The sequence below is a fragment of the Ambystoma mexicanum genome, chromosome 12 (genome assembly GCF_040938575.1).
Source record: "Ambystoma mexicanum isolate Mex_15411 chromosome 12, UKY_AmexF1_1, whole genome shotgun sequence".
Lineage (NCBI taxonomy): Eukaryota > Metazoa > Chordata > Amphibia > Caudata > Ambystomatidae > Ambystoma > Ambystoma mexicanum.
In genome coordinates this window covers 856,137,874-856,152,723 of record NC_090936.1, presented here as the reverse complement: position 1 = coordinate 856,152,723, position 14,850 = coordinate 856,137,874, and the positions used below count along the sequence as shown (strand labels likewise).

Below are 14,850 nucleotides of genomic sequence, written 5' to 3'. Positions count from 1 at the left end.
TTTATTCTGCGCTGCATGGGACGTATACCCGTACCGATTACCTCGGCTTGTGCATGGAGCTGCAGGGGAGGACGGCTTCCTGTGACCTGGTCCCCGTTGGTGGGTCTGACCATGACTTGGTAGCCATGCGGTTTGTTACAATAGGTCTACGCACGCAGGACTCTCAGTGGCGTTGTAATGACTCCTTGTGGAAGGATGCGTTTTTTGTATCTGAAAGGAGGGAAAGCTATCTCAGATTATTTTCAGAGAAATGACAAAAGAGAGGTCGACCTCTGTACTCTGTGGGAAGCGGCAGAGGCGACATGGAGATGTCTGCTCATCACGGAAAGGTCTAATAAGAAGAGGGAAAGGTTATTATTGGTGGATAAATTACGGGGGGAAATCACCACATCGGAGAGGAAGATCAAGACGGGACCACAAGAGCTACAATTCCTGGAGATTGGGAAAGTTGTGCAGAACTCAGTTCCTGCGCCAGAAAAAATTATGAAAAGGGAGATAAAGCAGACGTGCTTTTAGCAGCGAGGCTGAGGGTTCAGAGGGCGGATAGATGGGTTGAGGGGGTCCTGGATGCCCAGGGAATCCTGGTTACTGACCCGGCTGACATTGGGGGCTGCTTTGCTGCATTTTACGAGCAGCTGTATAGTCCCGAAAGTGAGTCAAGTGTGGAGGGTATTGGGGGTTTGGGGGGTACTTGGCTGAGACTTCTCTCACTCTGTTGGAAACTAGTGAGGCAAAGGGGTTGGATGCCCCAATCTGAGATCAGAAAATTCTCCTCGCCATTAGACGATTGCAGGCAGAAAGGCCCCAGGGAGGATGGCTACTCCAGGGGCTTTTATAAATGGTTTGCAGAGTTACTGGTCCCTCCTATGGCAAAGTTGTTTGACTTTGTCATGGATACGGGTAGGGAACTCAGATCCTTTTGTCACGCTCTGATTTCTGTATTGCCCAAGGAGGTGAAGGATCCTAGCTTGTGTGGATTGTTCAACCCATTTCGCTCCGTAACGCGGATGCCAAGATATTCGATTGAAAAAAGTTTATTTCGGTAGGACATAGCATACCATAATAACAACAATTAACATCACAATACCCATAAAAACAATAAACAAGTAAAATCATCATAAACTTAAAAACAGAATTTTGGACAATCAAGCATTAATAAAGATTCTCTAAATGATAAAACGTGCTTTAAAAATGTTAGGACAGCCCACAGCACCTGAACAGTGTTAGCCCGTAACAAATAATGTTGTGCAGGCTCGTAGCGTCACAAACCTTGGCCCTGCAAAACGGTTTTGAAAGTTTGTTCCCCGATTATTGAAAAGTTGAGGCAGAGTAAAAAAAAAAAAGAAAAATTGCCAAATCTTTAGGTGTCCCATATAAAAGACAGGACTGGTCCGTTCTCCCTTTGGAGCAGACCGACATCGCAGCTCTCAGGTGTATGCAGTTAAAACGGGCCCTTGAAACAAGGACAGCGCTTAGACGGGCGGTTGGCCCAGCTCAGATACTTTTGAAGGCCAGGAGATGTAATCAGTGAGTGTAATCTGTTGGCAGGCTTCATAAACTCGAAGGATGCTCTTCTTGGGAAATGAAGCTGGAGCACACTGCTCTCGAATAGAGATTGCAGCCTTTGATGGTAACAGCGCTGATGTATAAAAGCAATGGCCTTCCGCTGAATACGTGAACAAACAAAATTGGACCATAGCTATGAGGTTTGAAAGAGGCTTACTTACACAATTATTACAACAAAATACATTTATTAAATAACATATTTCAAAACATTGTACTGTATTCTCATAAAAAAACAAGACATTTCTATCTGGAAACAAATCATACGTCACTCATTTCACTCCACCATACATTCACACCCTCTCAATATCAAATAGCACACACATATTGCAAGATTACCAAAGTTACACTCTCTATATAACCTTCAACATTCAGGTAAACCATTACTTCACATCCTTCTTAATTACAAATGTGTCTATCTGTCAAACAGCCAAATCAGCTCGTCAACCAGTCAACACGTGTTTCAGTTAGTTATGTGGGTTTCTGATGTTGTCCTCTCTTGGCCCAACCTTCTTCAGGACAATGGTGGGGCTCCAATGACGCCTTAACGGTAGAACTATGAAGTAAGAGATGTCATCTCAAACACTAAAATACAAACAGTGCAGCCTCATTAACAGATGGATCTAACCAACCTCATTATTTTTACATCACAACACAATTCAATTGTCCATATAATTCTTTCATAATTAAACAGATTTCCACTCACCTCCAATATTAAGTCTTGGGGGTAGTGCAAACCATGGAATCAACCATCAGTGCTCCACAGTTTAAACCTGTTCTCTGCAGAGCATGTTCAACAAAGGCAGAGGGTGAGTAAAACTGCCTCTCCTATTCATACTTTCAGACATTACATACTACTGCGTCCAGTACAACACCCTTCACTTAATAAATGTGATATCTACACTCCTCTTTTCAGGCAGAACTTGCCAGTTGTCACAGTCACCCGGCATTTTCAATCCGTGGCGCCGTTGCCCAGAGCCAATGATAAATAATGGCTTCTGCTTTTCAAACTGATCGACGCAGGGTACGTATACTCTCAGCTATGGGGGAGCGGGTGACCAAACAAAAATGGATGGATTAGTAAATGCCTCCCGTTCACCATATTGACGTTTGTTTCTACTTCCTGTTTCATCTCACATTTTCCTATTCCTCCGAACCCCCTGCCCCCTCCAAGTGGAGTTCTCGTGCCCTAGTGCTATTTGTACCAAGCAACGACCATTCACATATCCATATTGTTGTCTGAATAGGATCATAAGAGTGATGCTCATCTAGACTGCACAAGTCTCCCGGAATACTAAGGCGGACTGTTGTTAGACCCCCTACCCCGTGTACCTTTTCAATGATGCGGGCCAACGGCTACTCTTAACATAAAGAGAGCCCATACTTCCTCCAATACCAATATCTTTTTAGAGCGTTATTGTGGCCCAGTATGAACATTTCTTCCAAATTTACCATATATAGGTTTGTCAAATCTGTGGCAAATGTGGCGCCCATACTCACTCCCTTTAGTTGTTTAAACACTTGCTGTTTGAAAAGGAAGACGTTTTCAGTCATTGTCAAACATGCACATTCTAAGATGAAACCAGTCAGTGTAATTTGGGGCAGATCCCGCTGATCACGGTTTAAGAAAAAATTCTGTGTAAACAGAAAGTGGCTCCAAAAGAGTCTATTGCAGACATTATTGGTCTCCCGGGCGGACTGTCCACATTTTCATGAACCTTAGGTAGGATATAAAATGCAGCTCTTTTTGGATGTGTTTTGCACAGAAAACAACCCTATTTACTCAACCATTCCTCCTTCATTGCATGACTCATCAAGCTGGTAATCTCCTCCTGTAATCTACTAGTAGTGTCATGGTCCCATTTTTTTTATAGGACAATTCATCAGCCAACAGCTTGTCAACCAGTCGACCCGTGTTTCAGTTGGTTATGTGGGCTTCTGATATGCCTGAAGAAATTTGGGCCAAGAGAGGGCAACATCAGAAGCCCACATAACCAACTGAAACACGCGTCGACTGGTTGACAAGCTGATTTGGCTGTTTGACAGACACATTTGGAATTAAGAAGGGTGTGAAGGAATAGTTTAACTAAATGTTAAAAGGTTATATTGAGAGTTTAACCTTGGTAATCATGCAATATGTGTGTGCTATTTGATATTGAGAGAATGTGAATGTATGGCGGAGTGAAATGAGTGAAGTATGATTTGTTTCCAGATAGAAATGTGTATTGGATTTTTATGAGAATACATTACAATGTTATCAAATATGTTATTTTTGTAATAAATGTATTTTGTTGTAATAATTGTGTAAGTAAGCCTCTTTCCAACATCATAGCAATGGGCCAATTGTGTTTGTTCAATGAACTCTTAACTGGAGGACCAGTAGCGTTACAGGTACCCTTGTAATTTTTATACTCCCCCCCCCCCCCCCACCCGCCCTCCCCCTGCAAACGCCAACAGCATCCTGTAGGGGAGTCATGGTTGTCACAAGTATGACACAAAGGATACAATTTGTAAAACCTTTATTAACTTTGTGGGGTTTGGAAAAACTCCTACTTTGCCGTATAAATAGGATGGGAGTCGTCTCTACCATCAAATAATAAAGAAAACAGTCTTAGTCGTGTGTGTCAAATCAAAATGGCCTATGCTAACAAAACCTAATGCCTGCTCTATCTCTTGTACAAAAAAAGGTGTAAAGGAGGTATGTATATAAAAGGAAAATCAGTGCTCAACAAAGAATAAATGTGGCTGAATTAGTTCTCCTCCCCACGTTTAGACGGCATGGAATAAGGCAGTCTCTAGGCAGGATGACACACTCTGACTCTGGCTTTAACACTGAAACAGTTCGGAACGTGGATAGAGGCCCGCCTAGCCTTCCACATTAAAGGCTGCTGTTCCAATCTTCCCCAAATAATGAAACAAAAAGTTCACACTGGTCCCCCTCTGTCGGGCTCAGATCTTTCAAAGTTCAACAACACTTGCCCCGGCTCCCTTCCCCAAGCTTTTTACACTTCGGATCTCCCTCAAATCGGGCTCAAGACCGCTCTTCGGAGGTCCAAGACTTTTACAGAACACCACAGGACAATTTTGACCCAAAATTCAATGATCAGCTTTTCTTCTCCCCTTCACTCTGTTAACTTCATTCACTTTCGCTTTTACAGTGTATTTACCTTTATCGCCTCAAACAATGCACCTTTCACAGAGACCTTAGAGCGGGCCAACTCACCGGCTGTGTGCGTTTTTGTTCTTTCTTTTTCTTGATTTCCACTTCACGAGTCAAGGTTAGTGCCACAGGCTTGGCCTTGCCGTCCCAACTCTGTTGTTCACCCGGGAGGGTCGCTGGCATCCTTGAAACACAATGCAGTGCTCGATATTGGGATCTGGCCTTCTCCACATGTCTTTCGCTGCCTTGTGGAGGCAACAACCTCCTGTAGGGAACTCTTGGGGTTTTTGGCCTGGTGATCTCGTCCCTTGGTGCGTCGCTCTGTTCGAGTAGGTTGACCTTCACCCCGTAAATTCTGCTCGTACTCATGTTTCACCTTGCTTAGAGAGTGTTTCTTTAGGTTCTATCTTTTATGCATGTGAGGAGGTGCCTGACTTTGCCTAGCCCGATTAGCGGGACATGTCCAGTACAATGTAGAAGATTTAGTCTTGTTACTCTCAGTCACACTCTTCAGTGGCCTAGTGTTTGTGCAGGAAGGGAGGGGGAGTTTGGTCATCGGATCCAAAAATTAGGAGGGGTTGGATGTATAACAAAGTGGGGCGTACCGAATCTCGCCATCGGCTGCCTCACCCCCCACTCCCCAAAGAGCCCCTCACCCAGGTGATCCTCCCGCACTGGTCCACCCCCAGGAACTGGATCCTAAAGCGATGGGCGTGTCCTTGCCACCTGGATGACAAGTCCCGAGGACTAGCAGGCAAGACACCTTTTAGTTTCTCACAGTCCTCACATGCCCGAGCCAAGTAATTTTTGAATAAGGTTCTCTGGGCACCAGATAACTAATTAGTTCTTCAGTCAGGGTAGCTCTGGTGTTTCTCCAAATTCTGAGTCAGTGATTTACAGGTAGGGCCACAACCGAGTCGCTCAGGAACTGACAGCCAAGCTCTTGATGGACTGCAAAATTTGGAGCAGACCCTGGCAGCACCAGAATGGTCTGGAGGAAGATTCCCAGCCACCTGGATGAGCTACAACCTGCCAAAACCCCACAACTCCCTACCATATCTGGCCACAGACGTGGCTTTACCATGGTAGACTTAGTGCCAACTCCGGCTGATTTCTTTAAATAAGCCCAGAGCTCTGGATACCTGCCCCCCACCCTCCAGCTGCCTGCTTAAACCTTTGAAGCTGCCAGTGCTCCAGATAAGATTTTGAGGTGGGAGTATTTTACGCATGATTCTTCAAATTAGAGAGTAAATGCAATTTCAAGAGAGTAAAAATAGTTTTCTCCTCTGCAAGAGAGTAAACGTATCCATTATATACACCCAATGCATACATAAAATCAGACGCGTAGACCAAAAGAGTTGTAGATCAAAGTTGTCTGGCTTGCCTTTAACCATTTTATTACACTTGTGCAAAATATTCTGCCATAAAAATAAATAATAAATAAGTACATGCTACATACGCAGCTTCATTTTCAAAATTCTGGAGTCTAGAAACTTAAGAACTACTACAGATTGAGACTAATGCATTGCCTGCAGAAGGAGTGTGAGTAAGCAAGTGTTACAGTACACAATGTACTGTAACACTTGGTTACTCACACTCCCTCTGCAGGCGATGCACTAGTCTCAATCAGAACTTGCTTACATAGTTTAAAGAAGTGAAAGCAGTCAACAAAACAGTGCTAGCCTAGAATTTAAGAACTATATATATAACTTCAAAATCAATTTCTATGGCATATGCCACCCTCCACCCATGGTCTGGTGTGGGGACCAGCTATCGAATAGTATATTTTAAAGCGCCATATGCAGAGAGGTGATGGAAGTCTTTCTTGAAAGTAGCAGCTTTAAAGTTTGTTCAAGTACATTTTCTGAACAAACAGTAAAACTTTAACGCTGCCAGTTTCAGGGAAAGGCTTCCCTCACCTACCTGCCTAACAATATGCAAGTACGCACATCCAGGTGTACACCTAGGCTAAAATGTAGGCGGGCGCTAATCCTTCAAATGTTGGGAACTGCACTAACTTCAGAGACGGTGGAGCGGTGGCAAACTTATTTGTGAAGGGGGATCTAACTTCATTACTCATTGAAATGAGACTATTCTACTGCAGCTTCAATGTTATAATCAGTTAACTCTCTCCTTTAAGTCTGAAACACCCACTACTTGCAGATCCTGAAGGTCCAAGAAAGTGTTAAAATGGCAGATGGTGTGCAACGAAAGACTCAATATCATAGCATAATAGGATTGCATTACTCTGGACAGCCCAAGCAACTTCAGTGGCTGGGAGTAAGGGGAGAAAATGGAATGTTGGTTCTACCACAGTCCGCTATACTACAATCTCTAGTGCATCGACTGGCTGGTGAGACTATGTCCGCCTGTCAAATACAGTGTTACGAGACTGGGGGAGGGCCAGTGCCGCAATAATGAAATTCTATGTGGCAGTATTGGAGCTACTAGCAGAGGAGCACCAGGGTACACCAATCGTGTCTTTACACTTAACTGTCCTATTGTAAGAGTGTAAACGCAATCATTTAGAAGCACTCCAATTTGAAGACAGGGTGAAATTACATTATTTGCCCAGGATCACACACTTAAGCTGAACAGTTAAGCAGGGGTTTTAACCCACTCTTTCAATTTGGGCACAGCCACCTTCTTCCACGCTTTAGTTCGAACAAATATTGAAGTTTTGTAATAATACTGTCCTATATAGTTTATTTGCAAAATACACAAACTGCATAGTAAAGCATAATGACAACATGTAAATCCTTATAGCAGTATGTTGGGCCAAAATAATACCACTGAACCTTTATTTTCCACATCCTGAATGGAAAACTACGAGATGCAAAAGGCAAACTATCGGGATTTACCCACTTTATTTTCATCGCTTTAAAAACACATTCAAAAATAAGTTGTGCCATATACTCACTTAGGTTTGGATATTCGTCACAAACCACCAGTGTGTTATGCATGGTTTAAGAACATTCAACTAAGGACATTAAAGCAAACTTTACATTTTGCATATCAAGCTATTAGACGTTATGGGTATGAACACATTTGCAAAGGGTGCGTGCTATATTGTGTTGCTCGCTTTAACTGTCACATCATGCATAAGAAAGGCTATTAGTGGGGTATGGTAACAACAAGGTTCTCCGTCCTAAACTGCTACAAGATCAGGGAGTGGTCAGACAGTGTCCTCGGACGCATAGAGCAACTACTAGTATTGCAAACTAGATCTGGACCCACCATAATCTATGCAGGACTGCATGTCGTGAACCGAGCAATGAAAGGAAAAGTCCCGACCATCAGGGTATAATGTCCTCCAAAGATCTAGCAGCCCCAGATCCCCATCCCTGCATGCATGGCTTTAGCCGACGACAATGATCTTGTACCCAGAGTGGATCTATCCAACTCTGCATACAATATCGTGTTGAAATCACCTGCAACTATCAGTTGCGTATGCAAATATGCCAAACACCTCATCCACAAGGAGTCCTAGAAGCCAGGGTCGTCAATATTTGGACCATACACATTAACTTGACAAGCCAACGAGCCATGGTCCCCGAAACAATAACATAACTCCCATCAGGGTCAATTTCGTGGCACAGTGGGCGGAACCCCCAAGGACCTATGGATGATGGAAAACCCTTGCGAATACAAAAGTAAGGAGTGTAAACCAATCGTCTCCCCACAGATTAGCAAACAAATTCATCTGCCCAAGCAAATCCATTTCATGAAAGAAAATAATTTTGGCCCCATGATGCTCCACAAATGGCAAAATCTTGAGCATTTTAACTTGGCCATTTAGCCACCGCACATTGCACCTAAGGAGGGACCATGAACTCCAGCATCTGGTATTTAGTCAACAGCCTGACAACCTGTAAGTACCTTCCTCAAGCACGGTAAGACCCAAAAATAGGATTGTGCACCTCTCGCAACATACGATGCAATGTGAACCATTTTCCTTAAAAATCTCCAGAACCCAACACCCATTGCCCAACAGAATCGTAGCCCCTTTCGGCAAGGGGTCCAGGAAGACCTGCACTGCAGCAGGATTCGTGAAGAAGTGAGTTTTATTATTATAGACCACTCTCAACCAGAATGGCATATTGCAGGCCATACTCAAAGAGATTGTGTACCTGCCAAAAAAGAGCGGTGAACCCACTGGACAGATGGGCATGAGATCAGGGTAAAACAGGATTTTAGCTTCCTCATGGGCTCTGTGAAAATCATCTCAAACCCCTTTAATTCAATAAGCGTGCTCTAACTGGGTGCCAATTCTGGCCCGGTTCGAGTGCCTGCAGCAACACCGTGTGGGCCCTTTCCACCAGGAACTGGGAGGACAGAACTGAGAGGATAGAGGAGTGCCCCCTGGCACCTCCTGCAGAAACCCCTCCATGTTTTGCTGCAGCACAGATTCTGGGATCCTGACCAACTGTATATTGTTCCTGCGGGACCTCGCTTCCAGATCCTCATTCTTCTCAATTTCCTTGACCTCTCGCTGCAATGTACGTATCGCCTGAGTCACCTCCATCCCGGTATCTTCAAGCACTCCCACCCTTTGACTCAGCCTTCAATATACGGCCACTTTCCTTTTCCATTCTCTCCTACATGTGGTAGACCTTGTACACCATCACATCCAGCTTGGTATTGATAGAAACAAGCCCACCTCTCATCTCTGCCAGAACTATTCCTAAATCTGGTAGTGGGTTGCCTCCGCTCACACAAGCCCTGAGCGCCAGTGCTCATTTGTGCTCCCCCTGCATCGGCCGCCTGGGGCGAGGACATCTTCTCCTTACTTGTTGTCAGGCCACCTTGTGTGTGAACAACAAGCAGGACTGCCTTATTTCACTCAGCCATGAAAGGGACCCACTGTAGCCAGGTGCAGTCATGGGGAGAAGCAAAAAAAGAAGCAGTCCTCCAACACTGTCTGCCACAGGCCAAGACACACCCAGTTCGATAATCACACAAAGCCCCATGTCACACGTGTCATGCAGACCCGCTAGCAATGATGATAAAAAGAACTGTAGGAATAGCAGTTCTGCCAACAAAGGAGCCTCGCCTAGCACCACTGCCACAGGGAGTCCACGCCCCAATATCTCACTGGGCTGCCAGCCTTGTGCAACAGCACTCAGTCCACCTTTCTGGGCCCAGGATAAGGTAGCCACAAACCTTGGGGTCAAACAGTCCTCTTATTCAGCTAAAAACCTGCCCCTACAATGGCTCAATGCATGCCTTACCCACAGCCATAGAGAAAATAAATAAAATAAATAAGCAGACCCTCAGCAGGCAACCACATGGTCTCCAATGCCAGAGCTCCACAGCAGGAGTGGACCACCTCCCTATCAAACGGCCACCTCCACACTGCTGCCAGGTCACAGCAAGATCCTCTGCAAGTTGGGACAGGCGAGCACCCACAGAGTGCACCTGTCGCCTCCCACAGCTCACGGGAAGGCCTCCCGCCCATCCGCTCTGTCCGCTGCAACTCCTCCACACAGCAGCAAGTGAGGCCAGCTGCCCCAGCTCCCTGCAACTCCCAGGCGCCACGTCCTGCAGTCCGGAGCACAGACCACTGCTCCGCAGGCCCCTGAGAGCGGATACTCGTGGGCATCCGATCAACCCAAAACATGCAACGAAGGAGCACAGGTGCATTAAGGCTCGGAATCGGTCAATGAATTGTCCTCTCGTCGGGTGATGGTGCATAGCAGCCTCGCCCATGGAGTGTGCCGCAATGGAGCTCAAAGAGCAGCAGCCATTACGGTTGCGAGCGCCTCCCTAAACTCTAATTGTATAGAACGTGTATAGAAATGCTAAACTAAATGACCATCTCTGCTTGCTAATAGAATTTATAAAGTCTGGACCTCCTCCCATAGTTGGGACGTTACACTTGCATCCCAACAAGAGCGCAGAACAAGGGGAGTGGCAAGTGGCTCCCGGTACCCAAAGATACCAGCTCCCACTGTGCGTGGCCAGTAACATTATTATGCATATACTTTCTCTGCTTTCATGCTCTCTCTTCATGACTATTCCTGTTGCCACTCCGCTTATTACTTGCACATCAGTGCGTCTTTTTCCCTCCAGTCTTCTCAACAGAGATAACCTGATCTCTGTTCCCATTTCCTATGCTCCTTCCTCTCTTGCTCTAGGTCTACTCAATGCTCGCTCAGTGTGCAATAAAACCCGTCTCATCATAGACACATTCTTCTGTCTCTAGAGTTCCTTTGTCTTACTGAAACTTGGATCTCTCCTGCCTCTATTACTACCCCATGTTCTTACTTTACTCATTCTCCTCGTCCTTCTGTAAAAGGTAGTGGCACAGGCCTATTGTTGCACTCTTTGTTACTCATCATGTCTGCCTCCTTCTTCCCTTCCCTCGTTTTCTAATTTGGAATATCTCTATCACCACTACTGCTCCTGATCATCTTGCTTTTCTTGTAATCTATCATCCTCCAGGCCATCGCACATCTTTCTGTGATGACCGGGAATATCTACTAGCTTCCCTTCTCCGTTTGGACTAGCCCATCTTCCTTCTTGAGGATTTCAATCTTCAGCCTGACACCACTCATGCCATTTCTTCCTTCTTTCTTCTAGCCTACCATCTCCCACCACATTTCTCCTCTCCTGGATATATTTCCGAATCATCTTATTTTTATATGCTTACTTCTGAACCCATCATTACTGCAAACCCTTTTCTTTCTTCTGATCACACGCTTTGTTTCCTCACTCAGTGCTTAAAACAGCTCGGTCTGCCCTCACGGAGGAGAAATATTCAGTTGTAGGACTCTCGCAAATTCCTACATGCTGCATCTTATTCTCTCCCTCCTCTTGATGATTTTAGCTGAATTCTGATGTCTCTCCATTAAGCTCTGTACTTGAAGCTAAACATCTTACTAAACCTTTCCGTCAATCTCAAGCCTCCCCAACCTTGGCTTACTCCTCATCTACAATCATTGCATGCCTCTTTACCACATGCTGAGTGGCGCTGGACAAAATCCACACTTCGACAAACTCTAAATCTTTCTACCATTCGTTACCTGCATGATTCTGCTTTACTCACAGCAAGGAAACATTACTATTATGATCCGACTCTCTCTCTCTCTCTCCCTCTCCCAGCCTCACAGCCTTTTTCAGCTTTTGAATCGTATCCTTCCTCCTCCTTCGCCAGATCCTTCCTCTTCCTTACTTCTTTCCACCTCCAATTTTACATGTTACTTTATAAAAAAAAAGTTTCAAATCTTGGCTCATTCATTTCTGCTTATGGTCATTCTTCTACAGTCTCTCCTGCTTCCCTCACCTACAACTCCCACCTTTTCTTCCTTCTATCAGCTCTCCAGCGCTGGCACTCCCGATTTATTCTTCGTGCTAATCCTACTGCATCACCACTTGATTAGATTTCCTAACCTCTTATTCCAAAAGTTTTTCCTTACTTCATCCCCATCCTTACTTACATTTCTTTCTGGTTTTAAACATGGTGTTAGCTGACCCATCTTGAAAAAACCTAGTCTTGATGTATCAACTCAATGTATAAGGTCACTTAATCTTGAATAGTTCTCTTTGCATCCAGTCTGCATATGCTAACAATCTTGGTGGTTGTTTGCAATTATATCGCATTTTTCAAAATAATTCAGTCTGTAACTAAATAAATAAAACCAACTTACCCTCATTCTGTAAATAAATCACCTTTCAGTCAGACGGGAAAAATGGCACCTTGCTGCTTTCCATAAAATCAAAGAGCATTCGGGGAGCATCAGAATGCCCACATCATATTCAAAATAATAAAAGGCCAGATGTATGTTTGTACGATGCAATCATGCGCAGTAGATACTACCTGCTTTACGTTTTGTCACTGCTAGAGTGACCTGTTGCCTTAGGAAATAGGCTGTTTTCTTAGGAAATATATTAGGCAAGCTGTACTCTCCTCACACACTGTGGTCCGTGTACACAGGCTTTCACACTAGTATTTTTATATTGGACAAGTATGTGTGTAAAAGTTATTCAAGCATGAAACCCTTCTGATCATGACAATGGTCTTGGTGTTCATTTCATTTGTCACGACACTCACCTACACAGTAAAATGTCTGCAAAAAACAAGATCTATATACTTCAAGCATTCAAGCATAAGGTTTGGGTTGCACTGCTCTAGCAGAGAACAACTCTTTCAAAGCGTTTAAATGGCTTGCACTACTGGTGCATGTTCGCGGGGTTGCCCTGCCAGCAGTAATAATGGTTGTTCTAATTACGGGGGCCCTCTTTGCATCAGAACTTCCACGCACAGTGAGCACTGCGGGGCCCCGGCTGTGCAAGTGTGTCAGAAGTGAATGGGAGTGGTCTACTAACCAGGGATGTTATGTGTAATGATGGATATTATTGCTTTACATTTTCACACATGGACTGGGAAATGCAATATTCTTGACATACATAGTGGTTGCTAACTTTTCAAGAATTATTTGTATGTTACTATTTGTACTTCTTTAAAATTCAGCTGTGTCTTATCAGCCGATCTGCGCCTGCAGAAGGAGGTTCTTAGGATATCTGGTGTGTTGCATCTGATGCTGTTGGCACTGTCTGAGGTAAGATGCAGATTTCCAGTTAATCAAACTAGTTCTGCGTCCTGAAAACCAATAAAAATATTATGAATAAATGAATATGTACCTCCGACATAGGCGTCCCCCAGAAGTCATTCTGAAAAAGGTTCTTCAGTGGTGTTACAGGGTGCAAATCCTTGTTGTCCAGAATTGCAGACACATCATCAAAGACAAACCCGCATGAGAGACTGTTCCAGTAGCATCCCGTCACTACACCTGCTATCATCGCTATTTCATACAGGGTGACACCAGCCATCTTCCCAAGCAGCTCTCAGGCAGACACTAGGAGATAAGAAGTCAGAAACCGTTCAACAAACTTTTTGACAAACAGCAAAACAAACGAAAAAATATGTTCAATGGTCATTGGCTCATTAAAACTGCAAGGGAATCCAGTACTTTAAAAAAAAAACTATTAAAGTTTTAGATATACAACAACATAGTAGAACCATTCAAATGTTATCATATAGCACTTAAATATAGAAACCAAAGTAATACAACGGCAAACCTCCCCACCCTCTACTGCCCACACTAAAACTCAGACCCTGTGAAATAATTTCATTTGTCCAAGAGATTACGAGTACATGACAAGCCAAAGGTGCACACCCTGTTGAATGAGCAAGAGAATTGTATGATTCAGTCATGTATCCTCATGCAAAGGAGGAGTCATCATAGAAAATTAAATAGGTGCGAAAGGTGGCATTTTAGTTTATATAGCCCGAGTGTATGAACCGCAAGGACTCCTACAACTGAATGCTCCTCACCTCTGGGACTGATGGTTCAAGAAACACACAAGTTTGTCTCATGGATCAAGAAAACCAAGGAAACCCAATAACCCCTAGCTCATAGTCAGTCCACTCTAGCGACACCTTTCTTTTTAGTTTTGTCTAATCAATCCCACCGCAAGTCAAGGCATAGGTGAATGCCCCAAAAATTGAAAAACTCAAGTATAGTTGCAGAATACCCAGAGACCACCCAAAATATTATTAACCGCTCCCTTTTCTCTACCACCCGCCCTCACCACACACACCCAGTTGACTAGGGAATCACCTTGCTAAAACACCCAAACCGCACAACACTCTCAAATCAGCTCACAAACCCCAATATCCTCTAACACCAAACACAAACATTGGACGCTGCCCGTATCTGGAATCAATAACCACTCAGTGTAAAAAACAAAACACACCCAGAAAGCACACACACACAGATGTCAGTTTCGCTTGGTTCTACACACACACACAACACCGGTCTTATCCCGCTACTCCACCCTAACCAATCCACCAATTTTGAGTCATGAGAGCACCTTGAGACCATGAAAATGGCATCAGAGAACGGTATAAATCAACTTAACCTAACACAAAGGCTACAAAAGTCAATTTCTAATTTATTTATGCAAATCATATAGATAAACCATTCATCAAGCTTAAGCAATGAGTTACACATCCAGTGTACAGGTATACCAATGTCTTGCAACCACGAAGGCCAAACTCATGAATTTAGTATCGAGCGCTAGAGTGTGTTTAAAAAGCCCCAAAAGGTGCAGTATATCCAGCA

General features: G+C 44.2%; 1 protein-coding gene across 1 annotated transcript in view; it reads right to left on the bottom strand.

Annotated features, from left to right (window-relative positions):
* The window catches only part of TMTC3 (transmembrane O-mannosyltransferase targeting cadherins 3), a 1,032,559-nt gene that overhangs the window by 892,816 nt on the left and 124,893 nt on the right, over positions 1-14,850 (bottom strand). Inside the window, exon 2 of the mRNA XM_069629335.1 lies at positions 13,367-13,581. Within this exon, the coding sequence (XP_069485436.1) occupies positions 13,367-13,555 (189 nt within the window). The 5' untranslated portion in view covers positions 13,556-13,581. The remainder of the gene's footprint in view (positions 1-13,366; positions 13,582-14,850) is intronic.